General features: G+C 43.1%; 1 protein-coding gene across 1 annotated transcript; it reads left to right on the plus strand.

Moving 5' to 3' along the window:
• Window positions 1–23,752: 23,752 nt before the first annotated feature.
• Window positions 23,753–26,044, plus strand: LOC129653694 (polycomb group RING finger protein 6-like). Its single transcript, XM_055583409.1, has one exon. It carries the CDS (start codon window positions 23,804–23,806, stop codon window positions 24,857–24,859), a length of 1,056 nt encoding a protein of 351 aa, XP_055439384.1. The 5' UTR covers window positions 23,753–23,803; the 3' UTR covers window positions 24,860–26,044.
• Window positions 26,045–27,884: the final 1,840 nt, after the last annotated feature.

Raw genomic sequence — 27,884 nt, forward strand, 5'->3', positions numbered from 1 at the left:
ATTTCTTTGAGACCCTGCTTTCAACCCTTTTGGTTACATACCCAGAACTGAAATTGATGGTAAAAAGGATACACTAATAACAATAATATGGGAATTCTATTTTTACTGTTTCGAGCAATCATTATGCCATTTTCTATAATGGCTGCACCATTTTACATTTCCACTAACCATGCACAAGCTTTCCCATTTCTCTACATTTTTACCAACACTTTTGCTTTCTGGTTTTTTGATATTAGCCATCCTATTAGGTGATAAGTGATAAAAGGCAGTCTTTAAAATAATAAAAGGCCCTCACTGATCCTGTTCCATCACCATGACCCATCCACAGTTCTTTTTGGTGGAACCAAATATAAGTACACCTAGCTTAATATAGGCTGGAATATGTGAGTTGGGTTTTATTGTCATTGGTCTTGATGGAGCTGTTGCTCACACTTTCGCATTTAATAACAAGGTTTTAGCTTAAGCCATGCTCCTCAGTGGCTCATCCAATTTGTCTTCCTTTCCACCTCCTATTTCAGCTCAAATATTTTTTAAAAAATATTTAAACTTGATATTCTGAAAAAAAATAGGTTTTTAGAAGATTTTTCTTATGACTTTGAAATGTTTTAACAAAGTAAAAGTCATGGAACTTCCCTGGTGATCCAGTGGCTAAGACTCTGCTCCAAACGCAAGCTGCCCAGGTTCAATCCCTACCGGGGAACTAAGATTCCCACACGCCACAGCTGAAGATCCGCACGTTGCAACTAAGACCCAGTGCAGCTAAATAAATAATAAAAATAAAGCAAATATTTAAAAACCGAATGAAAGTCATAAAGTGGTTTAATTTATTCTTATTTGTTTTCTTAAAAGAAATATAGCATGCCCAATTTAATTTGTTTTAAATTGTGAATGGAAATAATCAAAATAAGCAGTAAAAACACAAATAATGATCTCCATTTCCCCATGGCAAAAGAAAAGAGAAAAAGCATGTTAAGAACAAGAGAAGAAAAGAAAAAGAAAAAAAAAGGAGATAAGACAAAAAGAGCAGAAAATGTTTTATATATATATATATATATATATATACAGAAAATAAGAAGATGTATAAACATACATTGCTAGTTATAACAAGAGGATTTTACATTAAACAAATGTAAACACCAAGAAATAAACATTAAGAAGAAAAAAACTTTTCTTTGATTAAATTCATTAAGGTCGCTCTTCCTATAAAAGATGCTGTTCCACATTCTCAATTCTTCCCAAACTTCTTTGAAGAGCTGCCCGCCCTCACTACGTCCTCCTGTCCTGGTCCATTCTCTCCTCAACCTGCTGTAAGGTGGCTTCTGTGCCACTTCTCCACTGAACCCGCTCTGCCAATAACATGCACGTTGTCATGGAAACACCGAACCCTGCTCTCTGCTTCCCCACCTACTTCCAGGACCACCATCCATCATCTTTTTGGAGAGTGACCTTCACCCAATTTTTCTTTGGGTAGCCTCTAGTGTCAATGACTTGTCCACCCTCTTTCCCACCTCACTCCCTAGAGAACCTCTGTAAGCCTTATCACCAAAGCTGTCGATAGATTCTGAGTATGTATGTAGCATCTAAATCTGATGATCCTACTTTTCTTCTTTGGATGTCAGTACTTGGTATCTTCTTGGACTTTGAGGTCTCTCTGTCCATCTGCCAGGTGGACACATTTTCTTGAGTTTTCCACTGATCCCACGAACTCCTGATGTAGAAAATGGAACCCATGCCCTTTCTGGGCACACGGCAGTCACTGCTGAGCAGGTGGGATCAGAAACCAGGTGGCCAGAGGAACCGAGTGACTGTGAGGGATGAAGGTGGGATGGTGATTTATAGATGTGAAGGAAGCAGGAGATGAACCAAGGGTGAGCTGAGCTGAGAGCAGTTGGTGTTGGGGGGAAGGAACCAGCGGCCAGGAGGGAAGTGAAGAGGAAAGCTTGGAGGAGAGAGGAGGACACCGCATGCTCAGCAGGAGAGCGTGTGGAAGGATCCAGGACAAGAGATACCAGGAAGAGAAGGGTGAGGGGACACCACCACTAACAGGGAATTAGCACTTAGTGACCTGATCATTCTTTTCCTTTTCCGATATATTTATTACAGAAATCTCGACCTTTGCAGCAAAAGGATGAAATCTTCAGGTCCCCAATATAGTAATTTGAAGACATACAGAAATCATAACAGTCCAGTTCAGTGTGGTTGAAATTCCATCGACCTGGAAGAGAAGGACAGTGACTCTCAGCACCATAGAAACATACCCGGAACCTCCCCTGGACACACCCAGTCCGGCCTCCAGACTAGGGACATGTCCACCTCCCAGGGAGGGCCCCTCAGACTACAGCCCCTCCCCAGGGTCAGCAGTGAGGCACCAGCTGGAGCCAGAAGAACCTGGCTTTGTAGAATTACCTTTCTCTGAGAAAAGGAAGAAATCTCTGGTTCTGCATCCGGGACCTTGTTCCATGGTACAATTCCCTTTTCCCTTCAAACACTGACCTTTCTTAAAATTTTTGCAGACCATACATAATGTATCTGGAGCTATAGAAAATAGAAGCAAATGTTGATTACAGAGTCAAATGGGCTGATATTAAGCTGGGCTAGAACACTGGTAGGGTCAAGGGGTCAAGGGAAAAGCACGATCCTAAATATTTCCTTCCAATATACTCTTAAAGCTTGGGAACATTTGCATCATATTATGACTGTGGATTCTGCAAGGACAGGCATTTTTTACACAGGGATTTTTTTTTTTTAATTATTTACTTGACTGCACTGGGTCTTAGTTGTGGCATGTGGGATCTAGTTTTCTGACCAGGGATGGAACACAGGCCTCCTGCATTGGGAGCACAGAGTCTTAACCACTGGACCACCGGGGGAGTCCCTACACAGGGATTTTTACTCTATTAAAATAATATTAAAGCTGTCCCCTTAGCTATGATGCTATTATGAAGAACTCAATGAGATCGTCTACATACAGCCACCTGAGGCCAGATTCTCGTGCTGGCCCTAAGGTACGGTTGCAGTCTCACAAAACTTCCCACCATACCTCCCTCCCCACAAGGAATCTGATGTCCAAACATATCTAAGTGACAATGGAAATATTGTCCCTTGTAACATAAACACTGATTCCAGATGACCTTTCAGCAACCTGTTCCTGCTATATCACTGCCCCTTGGCTGTGTCTTTATGGAAAGTCTGCAGCAACCACTGACTGCCTCATAGGGACAGCCCAGCAAAGCACAAATCCTCTCCCCTTGAGAAGGGGCCCCAGCCCTAGTCTGCCCCATGGAGGGACTGACCCCGCTCTGAGACCTTGGAAAGGAACCTGAACTCTTTCCCTGGGAGCAGTCCGGGTGGGGACAGCAGAAAGAGTCCTCAGATCCTTGCCGGTCAAACCATCCCACAACCTCCTCCTTGACTTTGTCCCCTCCCGACCGGGTAGGGTCACCAGGTGGGCCCTGCTGCCGGGCCCAGCACCCACAGGGACTCACCCACTCCTTGGAAGAACATGAAAGGGAAGACCCCCAGCAGCAGGAGCAGCAGTAGGAGCTTGTCCATCTTGGTCCGGGGGTGCAGGGGGGTGGAAAGGTGCAGAGGTGGCTGGAGCAGGGGAGCAGAGTGCCCAGGGAGGGTGAGGACAGACTGCGCTTGTGTGCGGGTGAGAGGAGGCCGCACACCCTGGACAGAGCCGCCCTGGGCTGTGGGCAGGAGCTTCCTTTTACACACCTGCCCGTGGGTGTTTCACAGCCAAGTGGGCCCAGGAAATGTTCCCACAGGACCAGCCCCCTTGGACACTTACAAGGATGTTATCCGGTGGGCCTGGAAGCTTGTGGTGATTCTAGACACCTCCTATCTGGCTGCTGCCCAGGGAAGCTTCCTGTGCTGGGAGAGATATGGTGCCTGAAATTTGGTGTGCTACAGTCCATGGGGTCGCAAAGAGTCCGACACGACTGAGCAAGTGAATTGAACTGAACTGATCTCAAAGTAGATGGACCATATAATCTATTCTCTAGAGTGAAGCATTGACCTGAGAATTTGACCAGATCATTTTCTGCTTTCCACTATCTTTTCTGAGCTTCCCCAGTGATACATGCTAAGTCGCTTCAGTTGTGTTCTACTCTTTGTGACCCTATGGACTGTAGCCAGCCAGACTCCTGTGTCCATGGGATTCTCCAGGCAAGAATACTGGAGTGGGTTGCTATGCCCTCCTCCAGGGATTTTCTGGACCCAGGGATCAAACTCATGTTTCCTTCAGCTCCTGAATTGCAGAGAGATTCCTTACCACTGAGCCACCTGCGCATCCCCAGTGATAGATAACACGCCTCTTTTCAATACCACAGTATGCATTGTGTCCTATGCACTATTATTATCAATACAACCTTCAAGTTTGCATAGACCAGGGTGGAAGTAGCACTATGGAAGAAGAATTTTGTTCTTTGGTGGCTCCAATAATCTGTTCATATCCTGCTTTCTCCATTTTCTACTCCTTCCTCACCCTCTGCTCTTGCACAGCGATGACGGGGGTGATGTGGAACTCGGGGCTCTTTGGGCAGCCCTGGAACCCCACTATCCTGTGAGAGGGGCTGCTGAGCATACAGGGGACCCTGGATCATTCAGCAAAGTTCCTTATTGTGGGGACTGGGTATCAATGACGTCTTTCATCCACACACCCCACACTGCTGTAGAATCTACACTGAGTCACCTTTGTCTTTGGAAGGCGGTGGAGGGGAGTTCTCTCCTCTCACAATGTGGGAGGAGCTGGACTCCCAGTCTGTGGCACGTGGGGGCTCTGGGCCCCTTTCCCCACCGATTGCCTTCTAGGCTGGCAGACCCTCATGCATTCATGCATTTGTTCTACTATTCTTGTTGAGTCAGAAATAGAGCTGAGCGCCTGCTCTGTACCACGCAGTGTGCGGAGAGCTTCTGGGGAATGGTGAGAGTGACTGTCAGGGTCTCTGCCAGGAAAAGATTGTTCTGATGGAGGAGAGAAGGGAATGGGAGACCCCACCCCCCACCCCACACTGTGACCTGGAACTGCTTCTCTAGCCCCCAATCTGCATGTTGGGACCTTGGTCCATCATCTTTCTCCTTCCTTTGGCTGGATCTCCAAGCATGAATATCATTGTTGGGGAACTGGCTATTTTTATAAAACATGAAGACACTCCAGAGAATATAAGTAGCAAGGACGAATTGAAAGAGTAACATTGAAACATATACATTACCTTATGTAAAATAGATAGCCAGTGGGAATTTGCTCCTTTGCTGATGCAAGGAGCTCAACCCGCTGCTCTGTGACAACCTGGAGGGGTGGGATGGGGTGGGAGATGGGAGGGAGGTTCAAGAGGGAGAGAACATATCTGTGCCTATGGCCAATTTATGTTGATATGTGGCGAAAACTAACACAATATTTAAAACAATTATCCTCCAATTAAAAAATAAAATAAAACTGACATAGCTCTAAAAAAATGTAATTAAAATATAGGAAAAATATTTGCACCCTCTTTGCCTTGTGTGGGTCACCTAGTTAGTCCATGCCAATGACCAAGTGTCTGTAAAAATTCTGAGCCCTCCTATTTAGTCCTGGAGCAGTGATCATCTCTGTCTATATAAATCCAACTTGGTGAATGCAGGATCTGTGCTTTTAGGGGCTAGAAAAAGAGTTGAATATGGTAGAAATTGTTTTATACATTGTAAAACAATGTAGCCATCTACCTAGCTCTAAGGTCTCGATTACTTCTGTTGTTTGGATAGGATTTGCTTTTGCATATTTGTTTACAATGTGTTTATGATAGGTTGAAGATAAATCTCAAATGATGTATTTGCATTTGTAGATTCTGGGTTTTGAAAATACTAAATAAGTGTTGTTGTTCTAACTACTCTCACAATTGCCAACACCGACTTGGCTCTGAGAGGTGACAGGGACTCTTTACTTTCACCAAAAGTGAGTCAAACTCCTCTAAGCTCTCTTTTTGTCCTGTTTCCTGACCTGGACCGTGTCCTTGGCAAGGCCAGTCCAGTTTTAGCAAGAATCTTGCTGGCTCAGTTTTTAGTAAAACCCTCCACCTTGATAATCTGATCAAATTCCTCCTTCCCTGCCTCCATATCTTAACACGCTACCCTCAGCAAGAATCCTGTTGAGTCAACCTAGCAGGTTTCTCTTAGAGCTGATGTTTCCTCTTAGTAATTTTACGTCACTGACGCCACCCCCTGCCCCAACCAGACCCTTGTCTATAAATCTTCACTAGTCTTTGATGGACTCAGAACTGAGTCCAGGATTTCTTCCCTACCACCAAACCCCGCTAGAGTTGTTCCCTGGAATAAAATCTGCCTTATTGCTGTTAACAAATGTCCTGAGTATTTTTTAAGTTGTTATTGAATTTGTCACAATATTGCTTCTGTCCCATGCTTTGGTTTCTTGACTGTGAGGCATGTGAGATCTTAGTTCCCCAGCCAGGGATCAAACCCACACCCCATGCACTGGAAGGCTAGATCTTAACCACTGCACCAGCAGGGAAGCCCCATGAGTATTTTTCATTTAGCAGAGGGCCATGTCGCGAAGAGTCGGACACGACTGAGCGACTTCACTTTCACTTTTCACTTTCATGCATTGGAGAAGGAAATGGCAACCTGCCGGGGTCCAGCCCCGGCTGATCCAGGGTATTCAAAGGAGAGACAGCGTAGGCGACCTATTCAAATGTTAATTAGAGATATAAAGAGTAATAGAACGAGGATAGCTCAGTAGGAAAATTCAGTGGAGAAAAGAAGCTGAGTAGCTTGGTTTACGTGGAAAATCAATATAACCCGTGACACCAGGTTAGTTCTGACCACGGAGGCCGCAGGCGCCCTCTCAAATAGCGGAAGGTGCCCCACCTTAGACACCTTCTCGAGTGGGTCTTAGAAGCCCAGGCAAATAAATGGTCGCAGAGGATATCCGCGCTCCAGATGGAGACTCAGCTGGAAGTTGAGGGGAAGAATGACATGGGGAGACCAAGCGTTGGTGAGCAAGGCCCATAGCTTTATTTTCAACAGGGGCTTATATACCCTAAGTTACACATAGAGGATAATAGGGGATGCAAAGTCAGCAGTCTTTGATCCTTATCAAAAACCAGGGTTTCTTTCCTGCAAATTTATCGTATACAAATGGTTTAGGTGATTTACATCATCTTCTGGCCAGATGGCCTATTAACATTTTATGACTCTTGATAAAGGTTTGTCAACCGTAAGACTTATTTTCTCTAAGAGTAATTATTTTAAGGTTTGGCGCCATCTTCCGAAGATAAAATTGCATTCCTATAGGGCGGATGTGTAATGGGTTTACAACAAAGGAAAGAATTTATTACCTTAAGGGTCTAAAGTTACTAACACCAAGGCCACTACTTATTTTTTCTACATACCAACTATTAATTAATACATATTCAAGGATACAATTCAGGGGATGTGGAAGCTTGGCAACAAACATTGGCTCATCAATGAAATCTTTTACTAGTTTTATTCTGACAGTTTCTAACTCTCTGAGAGGCTCTAAGCTATTTGAATATCTTAAGCTTCCCGTGCCTCTCAAGGCTGGGAAACTGTAAACAATCGTATGCATAGCTGTAGGTGTCCGGGTAAACTTGTCAGGCGAGTTAGAGAGCCATCTGAGGGGTTTGGATTTAAACACTCCTAGTTGCCCAGGAACTTTATTAATTGGAGCTGTAAGTTAACTCTTTGACAGAGAGAGCGAGATGGTCGTAGGGGACAGCCCCCAGTAAAGTCAGAGGTGAGAGCACAAAGCAATAAAGTAGGCAGACTCTGGTTTTTTGGGGGTAGATGCTCGAGAATATCCGGGGGGACTCCCGAGGCTCGATCCTGCCTTTGCGTATGCCGAGCCTCCTTCCTCATGACCTTTGTCACGAGTGGAATGTCTCTCGCCGGCTCCCGGTGCAACCCACTCCAGTGTTCTCGCCTGGAGAATCCCAGGGACGGGGGAGCCTGGTGGGCTGCCGTCTATGCGGTCGCACAGAGTCAGACACGACTGAAGCGACTTAGCAGCAGCATGGTCCTAACTGAGTAAAAACAGAGGGAAGGGGAAGGAAAAGCAAACAGCATGGGCTGCACCTATGATGAGTGTATCCTGAGCCTCAGTGCAGGTGTCCCCCCAGGCTGGGTGCAGGCTTGGACTCCGGGACTGGAGGGGAGTCATGGGGGACGTCTGACCCGGAAGAAATGGCTATTTCAGCAAAGCCCTACCCACAAGAGAAGCTCTTGCTCTTGGGCCTGGAGCAGTGAAATGCCCAGAGAATAAAGAATCAGGGACTGTTGAGGGGCCCAGAGATCTGATCAGGCCTCATGTCCCCCACTGATTAGATAGCAGCCTCAAGGGCACAGGGGTGGCACCTGGGACATTTGTCCTTATAAGTGTCCAAGGGGGCTGGTCCTGTGGGAACATTTCCTGGGCCCACTTGGCTGTGAAACACCCACGGGCAGGTGTGTAAAAGGAAGCTCCTGCCCACAGCCCAGGGCGGCTCTGTCCAGAGTGTGCGGCCTTCTCTCACCTGCACACAAGCGCAGTCTGTCCTCACCCTCCCTGGGCACTCTGCTCCCCTGCTCCAGCCACCTCTGCACCTTTCCACCCCCCTGCACCCCCGGACCAAGATGGACAAGCTCCTACTGCTGCTCCTGCTGCTGGGGGTCTTCCCTTTCATGTTCTTCCAAGGAGTGGGTGAGTCCCTGTGGGTGCTGGGCCGGGGCTGAGGATGTGGAGTTGGGCCTGGCAGCGGCGTCCACCTGGTGACCCGATCCACTCGGGAGGGGACAAAGTCAAGGAGGAGGTTGTGGGATGGTTTGACCGGCAAGGATCTGAGGGCTCTTTCTGCTGTCCCCACCCAGACTGCTCCCAGGGAAAGAGTTCAGGTTCCTTTCCAAGGTCTCAGAGTGGAGTCAGTCCCTCCGTGGGGCAGACTGGGGCTGGGGCCCCTTCTCAAGGGGAGAGGATTTGTGCTTTGCTGGGCTGGCCCTATGAGGCAGAGTCAGTGGTTGCTGCAGACTTTCCATAAAGACACAGCCAAGGGGCAGTGATGTAGTAAGAGCAGGTAATTGGATGGCTTATTTTGAACCAATACTTTTACAGAATTGGCTATTTTTGTAATATTATGTATGCTTAATGAATTCAGGATACTGTCAGACCCTTTTCAGTGGTATTGGGACATAGGTGTTCCTTTGAAGAACAAAATTTTAAATTAAAAAAAATTATCTGCTTCCTTTGTGGCAGAGAAATGAATAATATAGCAGGAATTGTTTCATATTTTTAAAAATAGATTAGTCCTATATAATGCTTTTGTTCATGTTTTATTTGAAAAGTACTTGCTGTACCTCCTCCCCTGGTAGCTCAGTGGTAAATAATCCGCCACCCAATGCAGGAAACTTGGGTTCGATCCCTGGGTCGGGAAGATCCCCTGGAAAAGGAAATGGTAACCCGCTCCAGTCTTCTTGGCTAGAAAATCCCATGGACAGAGGAGCCTATAGGGCTACAGTCCATGAGGTCACAAAGAGTCAGACATGACTTAGTGACTAAACAGTAACAATTGTTACTGTGCTCTTTTTACTTAAATATGTGTGTACTTTGGATGACTTTTGGTGCTGTCCTTGAAAATCTTTGAAGACCAAAATCTGCCTCCTCATCCTTAAACCAGTGTAGTACTTATGCCCCATCCCTTTCCCAAGGGATCCTGGTCCAGGGTAGCTATATGGAATGCAGTGAGTGTGTTCTGCACAATTGCTCCAAAGCTAAAGGCAGCTTGTGAGCACAGAGCTGGTACTATGGGGGTGTTCAGCCCAGATCCCAGGGACCAAAGGCTGAGCAGACATAATCTCTTAGTGCTATTCAGGTGCAAGCTTGGAAATTTCACTCGCTTGGTTAGAACCCATAGCTTTTTTTTTCTCCCCTCTCATATCTCACCTAGTATCTGCCATATCTCCCAGCAGATAATGTGTCATATTCTTGTTCAAGGTTATTTTGGAAAAAAAAAACAGCTTTAGTGGGGCATCATTCACATAGTATGCAATTCTCTCATTAAGTATACAAAAAGTTATTTATCCTGAATGGATTTTGAGATTCCCATGTCAAAGACCCCATTTTCTTAAATATCCAATGGGAGCAGCCTAGTGGGGGTATTTCTTTCCCCAGATAGCATGCAGGACAAGTATTTAGAGCCAGGCTTTGTCCCTCAACTCCTAGGTCCTACTGTGTCTTACATACCTTAGTCGTAGCCCATTCTACCCTGGCCTCCGCTTCCCTGTGTGTGTCTCTGCAGCACCAGCCACCTTGTGTAAGGTCTGCACTATTTTTAAGAGGGGCATATGTTTGTATGGCGAGGGGAACTGCACTGCCGAAGAAGGCCCCGGTTGCAGAACTTCCGATATGTCCTTCTTCAATGTGAAAGGTAATGCTGTTACGTGGGGCTTCTCTGCCTTGAGCGGGCGCCTTATTCCTGACCCTGGGGAAAGGCTGCAGTCTGAGGGGCCCTCCCTGGGAGGTGGACATGTCCCTGGTCTGAGGGTGGGCTGGATGTGGCTGGGAGAGGTTCCAGGTACGGTTCTCCGGTGCTGAGCATCAACATCCTTCCTATCCAGATGGCTGGCTCTACAACCACACGCAACTGGACTGTTACGATAAATGTAGAGCTTGGAACTTGGTGCGTGGACGCCTCAAAGTTTCAAGTTTTTGCTGTAAAGGCCAAGATTTCTGCAATATGTACAGAGGAAGATCACTGCATTGGAAGAGTCACTAACTGCTAATTCCCTGTCAGTGGTGGTGTCCCCTCACCCTTCTATTCCTGGCATCTCTTGTCCTGGATCCTTCCACATGCCCTCCTGCTGAGCATGCAGTGTCCTCCTCTCTCCTCTAAGCTTCCCTCTTCACTTCCCTCCTGGCCACCGGCTCCTTCCCCCCAACACTAAGTGCTCTCAGCTCAGCTCACCCTTGGTTCATCTCCTGCTTCCTTCACATCTGTAAATCACCATCCCACCTTCATCCCTCACAGTCACTCTGTTCCTCTGGCTGCCTGGTTTCTGATCCCACCCGCTCAGCAGTGACTGCCGTGTGCCCAGAAAGGGGATGGGTCCCATTTCTACATCAGGAGTTCGTGGGGTTGGTGGAAAACTCAGGAAAATGTGTCCACCTGGAAGATGGACAGAGAGGCCTCAAAGTCCAAGAAGATACCAAGTACCAAGGTCCAAAGAAGAAAAAGTAGGATCATCAGATTTAGATGCTACATACATACTCAGAATCTATCGACAGCTTTGGTGATAAGGCTTACGGAGGTTCTCTAGGGAGTGAGGTGGGAAAGAGGGTGGACAAGTCATTGACACTAGAGGCTACCCAAAGAAAAAGTGGGTAAAGATCACTCTCCAAAAAGGGTGCGCAGAACATATTCAGTGCATTCCATATAGCTACCCTGGACCAGGATCCCTTGGGAAAGAGATGGGGCATAAGTACTACACTGGTTTAAGGATGAGGCAGATTTTGGTCTCCAAAGATTTTCAAGGACAGCACCAAAAGTCATCCAGAGCACACACATATTTAAGTAAAAAGAGCACAGTAACAATTGTTGCTGCTGTTTAGTCACTAAGGCATGGGTTACGGTCCTGGAAGTAGGTGGGGAAGCAGGACAGAAGAGCAGGATTTGGTGTTTCCATGACAACGTGCATGTTATTGCAGAGCGGGTTTAGTGGAGAAGTAGCACAGAAGCCACCTTACAGCAGGTTGAGGAGCGAATGGACCAGGACAGGAGGATGTAGTGAGGGTGGGCAGCTCTTCCAAGAAGTTTAGGAAGAATTGAGAATGCGGAACAGCATCTTTATAAGAACAATGAGTTTAGTAAGTTGTCAGGCATAGGAAGATTTGTGTCTTCTCTTTAGTGTAAAAATGCTTCTATTATTATGACTAGAAATATCTATCACCATCTTATTACCACTGTCGCTCTGTGTGTGTTTTTTCTGACCTTTTGACCTCTCTTTTCTCCTTTGTATTGTTTCCTCTGTCTTTACCCTTTTCCTTTATTTTCTTTCCCTAACCACTCATGATGCAAGAATATTATCATCTTACTTTACTTTTTTACTATAATCTTACACTTCTCTTTCATAAATTAAAACAAAGTATGAATAATATTTTGTTTCTTTTGTAGAGTCTAAAAATTCATTTTTGTATGATTTTTTTAATTTCAGCAAAATTTTTTGAACTTGTGAGAAAGTCTTCTGTATATCTACTTCTATTTTCAGAAAGTCAAGTGTAAATATTTTTCATGGTATTTTCCCCCTAAAATTGAGGTGAGATAGAAAATAAAATATAAGGCCAGTTAGATTAGCCTTTGTAGGGCGCCACCTAAGCCAGAGCTTTGTCTTTAAACTCTAAAATAAAGCCAGGACATGGAAGCAACCTGAATGTTAATCAGCAGATGAATGATTAAAGGAAATGTGGTACGTATATGCAATGGAATATTCAGTTCAGTTCAGCTCAGTCGCTCAGTCGTGTCCGACTCTTTGCAACCCCATGAATTGCAGCATGCCAGGCCTCCCTGTCCATCACCAACACCTGGAGTTCACCCAAACTCATGTCCATCAAGTTGGTGATGCCATCCAGCCATCTCATCCTCTGTTGTCCCCTTCTTCTCCTGCCCCCAATCCTTCCCAGTATCAGGGTCTTTTCCAATGAGTCAACTCTTCGCATGAGGTGGCCAAAGTACTGGAGTTTCAGCTTCAGCATCATTCCTTCCAAAGAAATCCCAGGGCTGATCTCCTTCAGAATGGACTGGTTGGATCTCCTTGCAGTCCAAGGGACTCTCAAGAGTCTTCTCCAACACCACAGTTCAAAAGCATCAATTCTTTGGTGCTCAGCTTTCTTTATAGTCCAACTCTCACATCCATACATGACCACTGGAAAAACCATAGCCTTGACTAGACAGACCTTTGTTGGCAAAGTAATGTCTCTGCTTTTTAATATGCTGTCTAGGTTGGTCATAACTTTCCTTCCAAGAAGTAAGTGTCTTTTAATTTCATGGCTGTAGACCATCTACTCATCCATAAAAAGGAATGAAATTGGGTCATTTGTAGTAATATGGACAGAACTAGAGTCTGTCATAAAGATTGAAGTAAATCAGAAAGAGAAAAGCAAATGTCATATATTAACGCATATATATGGAATCTAGAACTAAACTAGTACTGATGAACCCATTAGCAGAGCATAGACAGAGACTCAGATGCAGAAAATGACACTGGACACAGGGCAAAGGAGAGGGTGGGACAAACTGAGAGAGTAGTATTAACATATATAAACTATCATGTGTAAAATAGCTAGCTAGTGGGAAGCTGTTGTACAGCACAGGGAGCTCTGTGCTCTGTGATAACCTAAAGGGGTGGGATGGGGGTTCGGGAGAGGAATGTTCAATGGGGAGAGGATATATGTATACATTTAGCTGATTCACTTTGTTGTGAAGCAGAATCTAATACAATATTGTAAAGCAATTATGCTCCAATAATAAAATACAAAAAAAAAAAACACCAAAAAACCACCCTGTAAAACATCAGGAAAAACTCCATCCACGTTGCTGGTGAAAAACCAACTCAAGTATTCCAGCCCACATTAAGCTTGTCTAGTTAGATCTTGCTATACTAAGGACAGAGCTTCCCAGGTGGTGCTAGTGGTAAAGAACCTGCCTGCCAGTGCAGAATACATAAGAGATGCAAGTTCAGTCCCTGGATTGGGAAGATCCCCTGGAGGAGAGCATGGCAACCCACTCCAGTATTCTGACCTGGAGAATTCCATAGACAGAGGAACCTGGCGGGTTACAGTCCATGGTATTACAAAGAGTAGGACACAACTGAAATGACTTAACATGCCCACATGGATACTAAGGAGAACTATGGATGGCCAGGGTGATGGAGGCAGGACCAGTGAGAGGTTCTTTTTATTTTAAAAGCAATCCTCTTGGGACTTCTCTGGTTGTCCAGTGGTTAAGAATCTGCACTTCCACTTCTGGGAGCCTGGGTTCAATCCCTAGTTGGGGAACTAAGATCCAATATGCTGCATGGTGTGACCAAAAAATAAAAACCTTTTTAAATAACTGCATTCTTAGCCATATTCTCATGAGCAATGTGAACCCTGACTATTGTAAAACATTTTAAAAGTACAAATAAGTTAAAAGAACATTAAAAACAGAGTTAATGGGCAATAGTGACATGCTTTCAAGGAGCATAGTATGGTAAAAGGGAAAAAGTCACTTTATCTGGAGTAGCCTGAGAAAAAGTATCTCAGCCTGATAATCAAGGTTAATATCCACAGCAATAAAGCAGGTTAACAGCATATAACTTAGATACTAAGCCCTGAGAACAGCACAGCCCCTCTGTGGTTCTCCTCCCCCATATCCATAACCTTAGTTTAATTGCAAGAAAAATATCAGACAAACCCCAAACAAGGGACATTCTGTAAAATAACTGCACAGTAATCTTCAATATTATCAACAGCACAAAAAAAAACAGAGAAATTCTGAGAAATTGTCATAGTCCAGAGCAGGTAGGGAGATGTGGTGAGTAAAAGAAATGTAAGAATCCTGGAAGAGAAAAAGAAAACTTGGGCAAGAAGCTAAGGAAATCTGACTGCAGTATGGAGTTTAGTTAATAATAAAGAACTGTTGCTACTATTATCTCTGCTAATGAAATAATATTCTTTCATTAGTGGGAACAATACCAGTGCAATGTGATCTGTTTGCTGTCCAGGAAGCTGGGTGAGAACCTGGATACCAGTCCTGGCCTCTTTACTCTCTGCACATCCGTCTGCCCCGGGCCCAAAAACGAGCCTCTCCTGTGGGTGGGTGTGTATGTACTCAGCGGCTTAGCTGGGTCCAACTCTTTTGCAACCCCACAGGCTGTGACCTGCCAGGTTCCTCTGTCCATGGCATTCTCCAGGCAAGAATATTACAGTTGGTTACCATTTCCTTCTCCAGGGGATCTTCCCAACCCAGGGATCAAACCCACATTTCCTGCTCGGGCAAGTGGGTTCTTTACCACTGAGCCCCTTGGAAGCCCTCTCCTGTGAATAGGCTTTGCTAAAGGGGGTCCAAAGTCCCCTACTATTCCCTCCCCTCCAGTCCCAGAGTTCAAACCAGTACCCAGCCTGGCTGACACCTGCCTCAGGGCTCGGGGTGCACTCACTGTGGGTGCATCCCATGCCTTTTGCTTTCCCTTCCCTCTGCCTCTGATTGAGCTCGTAAGTGAGATGTCACAGGGCCTCTCAATACTGAATCCATGTTGACAATACGAGGGTAGTTGTCATAGCAAACCCTGGTGGCTCAGATGGTAAAGAATGTGCCTTCAATGCGGGAGACCCTGGTTCAATCCCTGGGTCAGGAAGATCCCCTGGGGAAGGAAATAGCAATCCACTGCAGTATTCTTGCCTGGAGAATTCCACGGACAGAGGAGCCTAGTGGGCTACAGTCCACAGGGTCCCAAAGAGTTGGACATGACTGAAAGACAAACCCACTAAGTATTTTCTATAAACCAGTATCCACATCTTCTGCTATAAGGCATATCTGAATTAGGACATATCTTCAGCCTATCATATACACATTAAATGTATGGCAAATACTTTCCAAATAAAAAAGGAACTAAAGCACTATAGGGGCTTCCCTGGTGGCTCAGAGGTTAAAGCGTCTGCCTGCAATGCAGGAGACCCGGGTTCAATCCCTGAGTCAGAAAGATCCCCTGGGGAAGGAAATGGCAACCCACTCGAGTATTCTTGCCTGGAGAATCCCATGGAGCGAGGAGCCTGGTAGGCTACAGTCCACGGAGTCGCAAAGAGTCGGACACGACTGAGCTACTTCACTTTCACTTTTCAAAGCATTATAGAGGACTAGACTATTTTATGAAATATGAAATAATTCCTGCTATATTACTCTTATTTCTCTAGACTACAAAGGAAGCAGATAATTTAATTTAAAATTTTGTTGCTGTTGCTCAAAGGAACACCTATGTTCCAGTACCTTCGAAAGTACAATTTTGTGGTATCCTGAATTCATTAGTCATGTGTAATAAAAATAGCTAATTCCCAAATAAGAGTATTCATTCTAGGAGATCCAGCCAAAGGAAGGAGAAAGATGATGGAGCAAGGTCCCAACATGCAGGTTGGGGGCTAGAGAAACCGTTCCAGGTGACAGTGCAGGATGGGGGGTGTCTCCCATTCCCCTCTCTCCTTCTCCATCAGAACAACCCTTTCATGGCAGAGACCTTGACAGTCATGCTAATCATTCCCCAGAAGCTCTCCGCACACTGCGTGGTACAGAGCAGGCACTCAGCCCTATTTCTGACTCAACAAGAATAATAGGACAAATACATGAATGCATGAGGGTCTGCCAGCCCAGAAAGCAATCGGTGGGGAAGGGGCCCAGAGCCCCCACGTGCCACAGACTGACAGTCCAGCTCCTCCCACACTATGAGAGGAGAGAACTCCCCTCCAGCGCTTTCCAAAGACAAAGGTGATTCAGAGTAAATTCTGCAGCAGTGTGGGGTGCGTGGATGAAGGATGTCATTGATACCCAGTCCCCACAATGACGAACTTTGCTGAATGGTCCAGAATCCCATGTATGCTCAGCAGCCCGTCTCACAGGATAGTGGGGTTCCAGAGCTGCCCACGGGGCCCCGAGTCCCACATCACTCTGGTCATTGCTGTGCAAGAGCAGAGGGTGAGGAAGGAGTAGAAAATGGAGAAAGCAGGATATGAACAGAGTACTGGAGCCACCAAAGAACAAAATTCTTCTTCCATAGCGTTACTTCCACCCTGGTCTATGCAAACTTGAAGGTTGTATTGATGATTATAGTGCATAGGACACAATGCGTACTGTGATATTGGAAACAGGCATGTTATCTATCACTGGGGAAGCTAGGAAAAGAGAGTGGAAAGCAGAAGATAATGAGCTAGCCAAAATTTCTCATGGAAGTTTATGCTCCTCAAACATGTTGATGGTGCTTCCTCAGGGAAAGATTTTGGTGCCATCATGAAAAACTCTACAAATAACAAATGCTGTAGAGGGTGAGGAGGAGAGGGAAACCGCCACATTGTTGGTGGAGATGTAAGCTATTGCAGCCACTATGGAAAACAGTCCAAATATATATATATATGACCCAGAAATCCCACTCCTGAACATGTATCTGGAGACAACTCTAATTCAAAAAGATACATGCAGCCCAATGTTTGGAGGAGCACTATTCACAATAGCCAACACATGGAATCAACCTAAATGTGCAACAACAGATGAATTGATAAGGAAGATGTGGTACATATACACAATAGAATATTACTTAGCCGTAAAAAAGAACAAAATAAGGCCATTTGCAGCAACGTAGAAAAATCTAAAGATTATTATACTAAGTGAAGTAAGCCAGAAAGAGAAAAACAAATACCACATGACATCGCTTTTATATAGAACCTAAAATATGACATAAATGAACTTATTTACTAAACAAAAATATACTCAAGGTTTCCCCTGTGGCTCAGAGGGTAAAGAATATGCCTGCAATGCAGGAGATCCAGGTTTGATCCCTGGATCATGAAGATCCCCTGGAGAAGGGAATGACAACCCACCCCAGTATTCTTGCCCGGAGAATTCCATGGACAGAGAGGCCTGGCAGGCCACAGTCCGTGTTATAGTCAGACTCACAAAGAGCTGGACACAACTGAGTGACTAGCTCTTTCACTTTAGAAAACAAACCTATGATTAACAAAAGTGAGAGTGGATGGGGTGGGACAAACTGAAGTTTGGGAGTGGTGGACACACACTCCCGTATATAAAACAGACAAACAACAAGGTCCTACTGTTTTGCACTGGAAACTATATTCAATATCGTGTGATAACCCATAATGGAAAAGAATATGAAAAAGGATACATATATGTGCATATGTGTGTGGTCTGTCTGTCTATGTAAAGCTGAATCACTTTCCTTTTACAGTAATGTAAATCAACTATACTTTTTTAAAAAGACTTTTATACTTTAAGGACAGTAAATATGAATCACCAATGCTTATACTTTTTAGAAAAGATTTAGGAAATGTGGCCCCACTGGAAAATGCCGGTGACAGCTTTCTGATTATGCTAAAATAAAATGGAGATGTGATATGACTAAAATAGCTCTACCTGTGTATCTGAACCTCACATAAGTCATTTAGAAGTATCGTGAGTTAAATTGACACCAAAAAGGCCATGCTTGCCTCAAAGAAGAATATGCAGCCCCACATTCCTGGCTGGCCTTCCTTCATCCATTCTTCCTCATAGTTTCTTAAACAACATTCCATAATGTGTCCAACCAGGCTGCACTGGAAGATTATGGTCATTTTAAATGGTGGAGTTATGCTGAATAAGACATGCACCTCCGTGAATGATATGCTGTGAAATTCTTCTGGTTTTTCAGGAGAGGAGCCTTCAGAGGTCCATCAGAAATTGAGCGCTTGATAATGTCATATATTAAATTCATTCTGAGCCCATGAAACTTCCAAAGTTGGGGAGAACTAACGGTTAGTTCTAATTCATGGTATTCCAAGCTTACTTAGTAAACGCCCCTTTCACCCCCCCAGAGCTTCGGTCTGCTGCTGCTGCTGCTGCTGCTAAATCGCTTCAGTCGTGTCCGACTCCGTGCGACCCCAGAGAAGGCAGCCCACCAGGCTCCCCCGCCCCTGGGATTCTCCAGGCAAGAACACTGGAGCGGGTTGCCATTTCCTTCTCCAATGCAATAAAGTGAAAAGTGAAAGTGAAGTTGCTCAGTTGTGTCCAACTCTTAGCGACCCCATGGACTGCAGCCCACGAGGTTGCTCTGTCCATGGGAGTTTCCATGCAAGAGTACTGGAGTGGGGTGCCATTGCCTTCTCCAGAGCTTCAATCTAGAGAATAAATTATATGGTCAGTTGACCTAGAGGTCATCAGGCACGATCTCTTTCTCAGTGCAGGAATCTTCTCCAGGGCATCAGCCAGGTAAGTGGCGTCTAGAACCACCACAAGCTTCCAGGCCCACGCTGATCTCCATCAGATCTTGCAGTAATGTGTCTAGGCAGAAACCCAACCAGGAAGTGTCCCAGCCAGAGACCAGACTCAGAAATTAGGTGGATCTGGGTTTAAAGACTCACTCTAACATCTACTGGCTATGAAACCCTGCATGGTACGTTGCTTCAGTCGTGTCCGACTCTGCGACCAGGCTCCTCTGTCCATAGGGATTCTCCAGGCAAGAATACTGGAGACCTTGGCAAGTCATTAATCTATAGCCCCCAATTTCCCCATTAGGGAAATAGGAAATATAATTCTGCTTAAGTCATCAGTTCTGCATTCAATTCTTTATATTCATCTTCTGTTCAACTATTAACTAGAGAATTCAGTTAAGAAAAATTTAATTTAAAAACTGGAACTAAGTAATATCATGGGTTTGTATTTAGTGAGCTCTATTCTCTTCTCGTTTCTTGGGCTCCTTCTTATTCACTAAAAGGGCTGATGTTAATGCTGAAGCTCCAGTTCTTTGGCCACCTAATGCAATGAGCCGATTCATTGGCAAAGACCCTGATGCTGGGAAAGATTGAAGGCAAAAGGAAAAGGGGTGGCAGCGGATGAGATGTTTAGACAGTGTCATTGACTCAATGGACATAAATCTGAGCAAATTCTGGGAGACAGTGGAGGACAGAGGAGCCTGATGTGTTGCAGTCCATGGGGTCCCAAAGAACCGGACACAACTGAGCAGCTAACACTCTCACTTTCCCTGAAAAACAGAAAAAGTTTCATCAACTGGGGATTTACTCTGAGAGCCTGTGATACCACCTGAAGTGAGGAGTCAGTGATAGAAGAGCACTGAGCTTGTTAAAAGACCCTGATGGTGTACATGTTTTCATGCTACCCTGCAGTTATTCCACCCTCTCTTCTCCTACCTCGTGCTGTGACCATAAGTCTGTTCTCAATGTTTATATGTCCATTGCTGCCCTGCAAATACACAGCACCATATGTAAAATAGATGGCCAGTGGGAATTCGCTATATGATTCAGGGAACTCAACCCGGGGCTCTGTGACAACCTAGAGGGGTGGGATGGGGATGGAGGTGGGAGGGAGGTTCAAGAGGGAGGGGACCATGTGTATACCTATGGCTGATTCATGTTTATGTATGGCAGACACCAACACATATTTTAAAGCAATTATCCTTCAGTTAAAAAAAAGACCCTGTTAGTGGGGTCAGTTGGTAAACTATCTGCCTGCAATGGAGGGGATTCTGGTTTGATTCCTGGGTTGGGAAGATTTGCTGGGGAAGGGATAGGCTACCCACTCCAGTATTTTGGGGCTTCCCTGGTGGCTCAATTGGTAAAGAATCCACCTGCAATGCAGGAGACCTGGGTTCGATCCATGGGTTGGGAAGATTCCCTGGAGAAAGGAAAAGCTGCCCTCTCCAGTATTGTGGCCTGGAGAATTCCAGGGACTGTATAGTCCATGGGGTCACAAAGAGTCGGACATGACTGAGCGACTTTCACTTTTCACTTTCTACCAGGACTAGTATAAGGCCAAAGCCCTGGGGAGGGGGAAGCGAGGCCCTTTGCCCTACTTAAGGGACTGCCTTCTGAGGCCGATGGACAAGCTGCTAGGGCTGAGTGCAGCTCTAGTTCTGCCTCCTGCCTGGTGAGTGCTGGGTGCGTGGGGAGTCTCATAACCTGGTGACCCCGGTAAACTGGTCAGCTGGCTCAGTGGCTGACCACCCAAAGAAGACCCGCTTCTTGAAAGCCACGTACTACATTTTCATCATCTTTGTGTAAAACGCATTCTTTTAAACAATTTTTTAAAAAACACATCAAAAACCTATAACAGAGTATAGCAGATTCACTTTGCTGTATACCTGAAAATATCACAGCATTGTAAATTAACTATGCTCTAATTTAAAAAAAAGGTGAAAAAATGCTGGCATAAAATATTTTAAAATTTTTTTCAGTTTTTAAAAGTTTTAAAATGTACTTAAGATGTTAAACTTAGATGTATTAAAACTTATTTGCTTAAAAAAAGAAACCAAAAAACTATAACAGGGTGATCAGCTCATCCCAGGTAGCCCGGGACTTTTCTGGCTTTAGCACTGAAAGTTTCACATCCTGGAAAACCCGTTTTTTCTTAGGCAAATGTGAGATGGTTAAACATTTACATACATGAGAATAGAAGTATAGGGACTAATATGTTTATATTGATTGTTGTTGCTCAGTCATTCAGTCGTGTCTGACTCTTTGCAACCCCATGGACTGTAGCACACCAGGCTTCCCTGTCCTTCACTATCTCCTGGAGTCTGCTCAAACTCACGTCCATTGAATTGGTGATGCCATCTAACCATGTCATCCTCTGATGCCAGCTTCTCCTGCCCTCAGTCTTTCCCAGAATCAGGGTCTTTTCCAATAAGTTGGCTCTTTGCATTAGGTGGCCGAAGTATTAGAGCTTCAGCTTCAACATCAGTCCTTTCAATGAATATTCAGGATTGATTTCCTTTAGGATTGAGTGTTTTGATCTCCTTATATTGATTAACTCTGGTTAATAGATTATTTAATAGCTTATTTTACTTGTATTATACATGACCTTATATACTTTTTTTTGAGTCCAGAAAAGTTTGGTTATATTCTCAGTGTAGGAATGGTAGCAATACTTCTTATGGGCAACAGGGTTTAACAAGGACCTAGAAGAAATAAAAAAGAGTCAATATATAATGAATAATGCAATAAATGAGATCAAAAACACTCTGGAGGCAACAAATAGTAGAATAAAGGAGGCAGAAGATAGGATTAGCGAAATAGAAAATAGAATGGTAGAAATAAATGGAAAAAAGAAAAGTGAATTAAAATAAATGAGGACAATCTCAGAGACCTCCAGGACAATATTAAACACCACAACATTCGAATCATAGGAGTCCCAGAAGAAGAAGACAAAAAGAAAGACCATGAGAAAGATAATAGTTATTAATTATTGTTAATAATTAATAAAATATATAGTTAAGAATTACTGAGGAGATAATCATTGAAAATTCCCTAAAATGGGGAAGGAAATAATCACCCAAGTCCAAGAAACCCAGAGAGTCCCAAACAGAATAAACCCAAGGCAAAACACCCCAAGACACATATTAATCAAATTAACAAAGTTCAAACACAAAGAACAAATATTAAAAGCAGCAAGAGAAAAACAACAAATAACACACAAGGGAATTCCCATAAGGATAACAGCTGATCTTTCAATAGAAACTCTTCAGGCCAGGAGGGAATGGCAAGACATACTTAAAGTGATGAAAGAAAATAACCTACAGCCCAGATTACTCTACCCAGCAAGGATCTCATTCAAATATGAAGGAGAAATCAAAAGCTTTTCAGACAAGCAAAAGTTGAGAGAATTCAGCACCACCAAACCAGCTCTCCAACAAATGCTAAAGGATATTCTCTAGACAGGAGACACAAAAACGGTGTATAAACTCGAACCCAAAACAATAAAGTAAATGGCATCAGGATCATACTTATCAATAATTACCTTAAATATAAATGGGTTGAATGTCCCAACCAAAAGACAAAGACTGGCAGAATGGATACAAAAACAAGACCCCTATATATGTTGTCTACAAGAGACCAACCTCAAAACAGGGGACACATACAGACTGAAAGTGAAGGGCTGGAAAAAGATACTCCATGCAAATAGAGATCAAAAGAAAGCAGGAGTAGCAATACTCATATCAGATAAAATAGATTTTAAAACAAAGGCTGTAAAAAGAGACAAAGAAGGACACTACATAATGATCAAAGGATCAATCCAAGAAGAAGATATAACAATTATAAATATATATGCACCCAACATAGGAGCACCACAATATGTAAGACAAATGCTAACAAGTATGAAAGGGGAAATTAACAATAACACAATAATAGTGGGAGACTTTAATACCCCACTCACACCTATGGATAGATCAACTAAACAGAAAATTAACAAAGAAACACAAACTTTAAATGATACAATAGACCAGTTAGACCTAATTGATATCTATAGGACATTTCACCCCAAAACAATGAATTTCACCTTTTTCTCAAGTGCACATGGAACCTTCTCCAGGATAGATCACATCCTGGGTCATAAATCTAGCCTTGGTAAATTCAAAAAAATTGAAATCATTCCAAGCATCTTTTCTGACCACAATGCAGTAATATTAGATCTCAATTACAGGAGAAAAATTTTAAAAATTCCAACATATGGGGGCTGAACAACACACTGCTGAATAACCAACAAATCACAGAAGAAATCAAAAAAGAAATCAAAATATGTATAGAAACGAATGCAAATGAAAACACAACAACCCCAAACCTATGGGACACTGTAAAAGCAATGCTAAGGGGAAGGTTCATAGCAATACAGGCATACCTCAAGAAACAAGAAAAAAGTCAAATAAATAACCTAACTCTACACCTAAAGCAACTAGAAAAGGAAGAAATGAAGAACCCCAGGGTTAGTAGAAAGAAAGAAATCTTAAAAATTAGGGCAGAAATAAATGCAAAAGAAACAAAGGAGACCATAGCAAAACTTAACAAAGCCAAAAGCTGATTCTTTGAAAGGATAAATAAAATTGACAAACCATTAGCCAGACTCATCAAGAAACAAAGGGAGAAAAATAAAATCAATAAAGTTAGAAATGAAAATGGAGAGATCAGGGGCCCTGCAGGCCCTTAGCGCCTGCGCGTTGGCAGCTCAGGCAGGCGGATGGAACTCCCGCGCTATCCAGCCACCTGGTCTCGCCTCATCTGTTCTCTACCTACGGCATGGAGGGGGTCCCGGCTGTAACCGCAGGCAACGCGGGCGCTGCCAAGGCCGAGGGAGCCGCAACCATGCCGCCGCCGCCTCCCGTCTCCCCGCCTGCCCTCACTCCGGCACCCGCAGCGGGTGAGGAGGGCCCGCCGCCCCTACCCGAGGCGGGGGATCCCGGCTGCTCGGGCTCCCGGCCCCCTGAGCTGGAGCCGGAGCGCAGCCTGGGCCGCTTGAGGGGCCGCTTCGAGGACGAGGACGAGGAGTTGGAAGAAGATGAGGACCTGGAGGAAGAAGAAGAGGAGAAAGAGGAGGAAGAGATGAGCCACTTCTCGCTGAGGCTGGAGGGGGGCCGGCCGGACTCCGAGGACGAAGAGGAGCGCCTGATCAATCTCTCTGAGCTGACTCCATACATCTTGTGTTCCATTTGCAAAGGTTATTTAATAGATGCAACTACCATTACAGAATGTCTTCATACATTTTGTAAAAGCTTCATTGTCAGACACTTTTACTATAGCAACAGATGTCCAAAATGCAACATTGTAGTACATCAGACACAACCTCTTTACAACATAAGGTTGGACCGACAGTTACAAGACATAGTGTACAAATTAGTGATCAATCTAGAGGAAAGAGAAAAAAAGCGAATGCATGATTTCTATAAAGAAAGAGGTCTAGAAGTACCTAAACCTGCTGTTCCACAGCCAGTCCCTTCAAGCAAAGGAAGAACTAAGAAAGTCTTAGAATCAGTGTTTCGTATTCCACCTGAACTTGACATGTCTTTATTACTAGAGTTTATTGGTGCTAATGAAGGCACAGGACATTTTAAGCCATTGGAAAAGAAGTTTGTCCGAGTTTCAGGAGAAGCAACTATTGGACATGTAGAAAAATTCCTCAGAAGAAAAATGGGCCTTGATCCAGCTTGTCAGGTGGACATCATCTGTGGTGATCACTTGTTAGAACGGTATCAAACTCTAAGGGAAATTCGACGTGCAATAGGCGATGCAGCAATGCAGGATGGTCTGCTGGTCCTTCATTATGGACTTGTGGTATCTCCTTTGAAAATTACTTGAAGATTGTAAGACTGTTATGAGTTGAGTGAACAAAATAAGGCGGCTTCTGCAGGATTGCATTCTCACCAAAGATTTCCATGAAACATGTAATTGCTATCATTTTGTGCTGTTTGAGACAGAACTTATCTATTTTCAGCACGAAGAATCATAGGAGTCTTATAAATCATAGGATTTTTAAGTATAACTTGTAATGATAGAATGCATCTGTTTAGTCAAAGATCTGTTCAGTAAAAAGTCTCTCTAGTAAGTGACTATATAAAAAGCGTCCATAGCTCAGGGGGAAAATTTTTTAAAGCATTTACTTTTTATGATTTCAGATACTTTGATATAGATTTTGTTTCCTAATCTTTGAGGTAAATCAGTCACTGTTTTTGTCTTCGTTGAGCCATACCCCTTTCAAGTTGGTGATTGGGATTCTGCTCTTTGGAATGGCATCAGTTGGGCAGTCATCCAGTTGGAAAAGAAGTATGCTTTTGAACTGAAAATTTAAAACCAGACTTTGTTAAATTACAGAATGTACTTCTCAGACAAAGACCAAAACTATGGGCCACTTTTGTATGTTGCTGCATTATTTTGAACTTATGTCTTTTTTTTTTTAAACCAGCAACACTACTAAAGAGATATTATCCACTTCTAAAAGGGATGAATTATATTTTTGTGTGTGAGAGGATACTGTCCCCTATAGGGTTTAGGTCTTCAGTATATTAAAGGCACCTTTAACATATCTTACAACAAGGGGTGCCTCTTTGCAACATTTTTTTGAATATTAGTTGTATTAACATTAATTTTGAGTACAAGTGTGATTGTCAGTACCTTGTAATGATATTGCTTTTGAAAGTAATTTAAAAATTTGAATTTAAGGTTTACAGAATACTTGTTCATTGTTTCCTCAGTAAGTCAGTTTAATGTTCATTTTCCCATTTTGTTGCTGGGATAAAGAATACGGGTGTTTGAGGGCTCACTCACTTGCATGCAAAAATTTCCATTTTAAAGATTATTTTGCTTAAAATTAGCATTGTAATACTTTAAAAGAAATACTTTGTAAACCTTATTTCACTGCAAAATTTCCAAGTCTGCATAAAAACAATTATAATTGGAGAAAGATTGGTAATTGTTTTATAAAGAATTTATGAATTCTGTATAAATTTCTTCTAACATTTAATACAATTTTTTAATAAAAATTTATTTTAACCTAAAAAAAAAAAAAAAAAGAAAATGGAGAGATCACAACAGACAACACGGAAATACAAAGGATCATAAGAGACTACTATCAGCAATTATATGCCAATAAAATGGGCAACGTGGAAGAAATGGACAAATTCTTAGAAAAGTACAACTTTCCAAAACTGGACCAGGAAGAAATAGAAAATCTTAACAGACCCATCACAAGCACAGAAATTGAAACTGTAATCAGAAATCTTCCAGCAAACAAAAGCCCAGGTCCAGATGGCTTCACAGCTCAATTCCACCAAAAATTTAGAGAAGAGCTGACACCTATCCTACTCAAATTCTTCCAGAAAATTGCAGAGGAAGGTAAACCTCCAAACTCATTCTATGAGGCCACCATCACCCTAATACCAAAACCTGACAAAGATGCCACAAAAAAAGAAAACTACAGGCCAATATCACTGATGAACATAGATGCAAAAATCCTTAACAAAATTCTAGCAATCAGAATCCAATAACACATTAAAAAGATCATACACCATGACCAAGTGGGCTTTATCCCAGGGATGCAAGGATTCTTCAATATCCACAAATCAATCAATGTAATACACCACATTAACAAATTGAAAAATAAAAGCCATATTATTATCTCAATAGATGCAGAGAAAGCCTTTGATAAAATTCAACATCCATTTATGATTAAAAAAAAAAAAAACTCTCCAGAAAGCAGGAATAGAAGGAGCATACCTCAACATAATAAAAGCTATATATGACAAACCCACAGCAAACATTATCCTCAATGGTGAAAAATTGAAAGCATTTCCCCTAAAGTCAGGAACAAGACAAGGATGCCTACTCTCACCACTACTATTCAACATAGTTTTGGAAGTTTTGGCCACAGCAGTCAGAGCAGAAAAAGAAATAAAAGGAATCCAAATTGGAAAAGAAGAAGTAAAACTCTCACTGTTTGCAGATGACATGATCCTCTACATAGAAAACCCTAAAGACTCCACCAGAAAATAACTAGAGCTAATCAATGAATATAGTAAAGTTGCAGGATATAAAATCTACACACAGAAATCGCTTGCATTCCTATACACTAACAATGAGAAAATAGAAACAGAAATTAAGGAAACAATTCCATTCACCATTGCAACGAAAAGAATAAAATACTTAGGAATATATCTACCTAAAGAAACTAAAGACCTATATATAGAAAACTACAAAACACTGATGAAAGAAATCAAAGAGGACACTAATAGATGGAGAAATATACCATGTTCATGGATTGAAAGAATCAATATAGTGAAAATGAGTATACTACCCAAAGCAATCTATAGATTCAATGCAATCCCTATCAAGCTACCAACGGTATTTTTCACAGAGCTAGAACAAAGAATTTCAGAATTTGTATGGAAATACAAAAAACCTTGAATAGCCAAAGCAATCTTGAGAAAGAAGAATGGAACTGGAGGAATCAACCTGCCTGACTTCAGGCTCTACTACAAAGCCACAGTCATCAAGACAGTATGGTACTGGCACAAAGACAGAAATATAGATCAATGGAACAGAATAGAAAGCCCAGAGATAAACTCATGCACCTATGGACACCTTATCTTTGACAAAGGAGGCAAGAATATACAATGGAGAAAAGACAATCTCTTTAACAAGTGGTGCCAGGAAAACTGGTCAACCACTTGTAAAAGAATGAAACTAGAACACTTTCTAACACCATACACAAAAATAAACTCAAAATGGATTAAAGATCTAAACATAAGACCAGAAAGTATAAAACTCCTAGAGGAGAACATAGGCAAAACACTCTCTGACATAAATCACAGCAGGATCCTCTATGACC

This window comes from Bubalus kerabau, chromosome 5 (assembly GCF_029407905.1).
Source record: "Bubalus kerabau isolate K-KA32 ecotype Philippines breed swamp buffalo chromosome 5, PCC_UOA_SB_1v2, whole genome shotgun sequence".
NCBI classification, from domain to species: domain Eukaryota; kingdom Metazoa; phylum Chordata; class Mammalia; order Artiodactyla; family Bovidae; genus Bubalus; species Bubalus kerabau.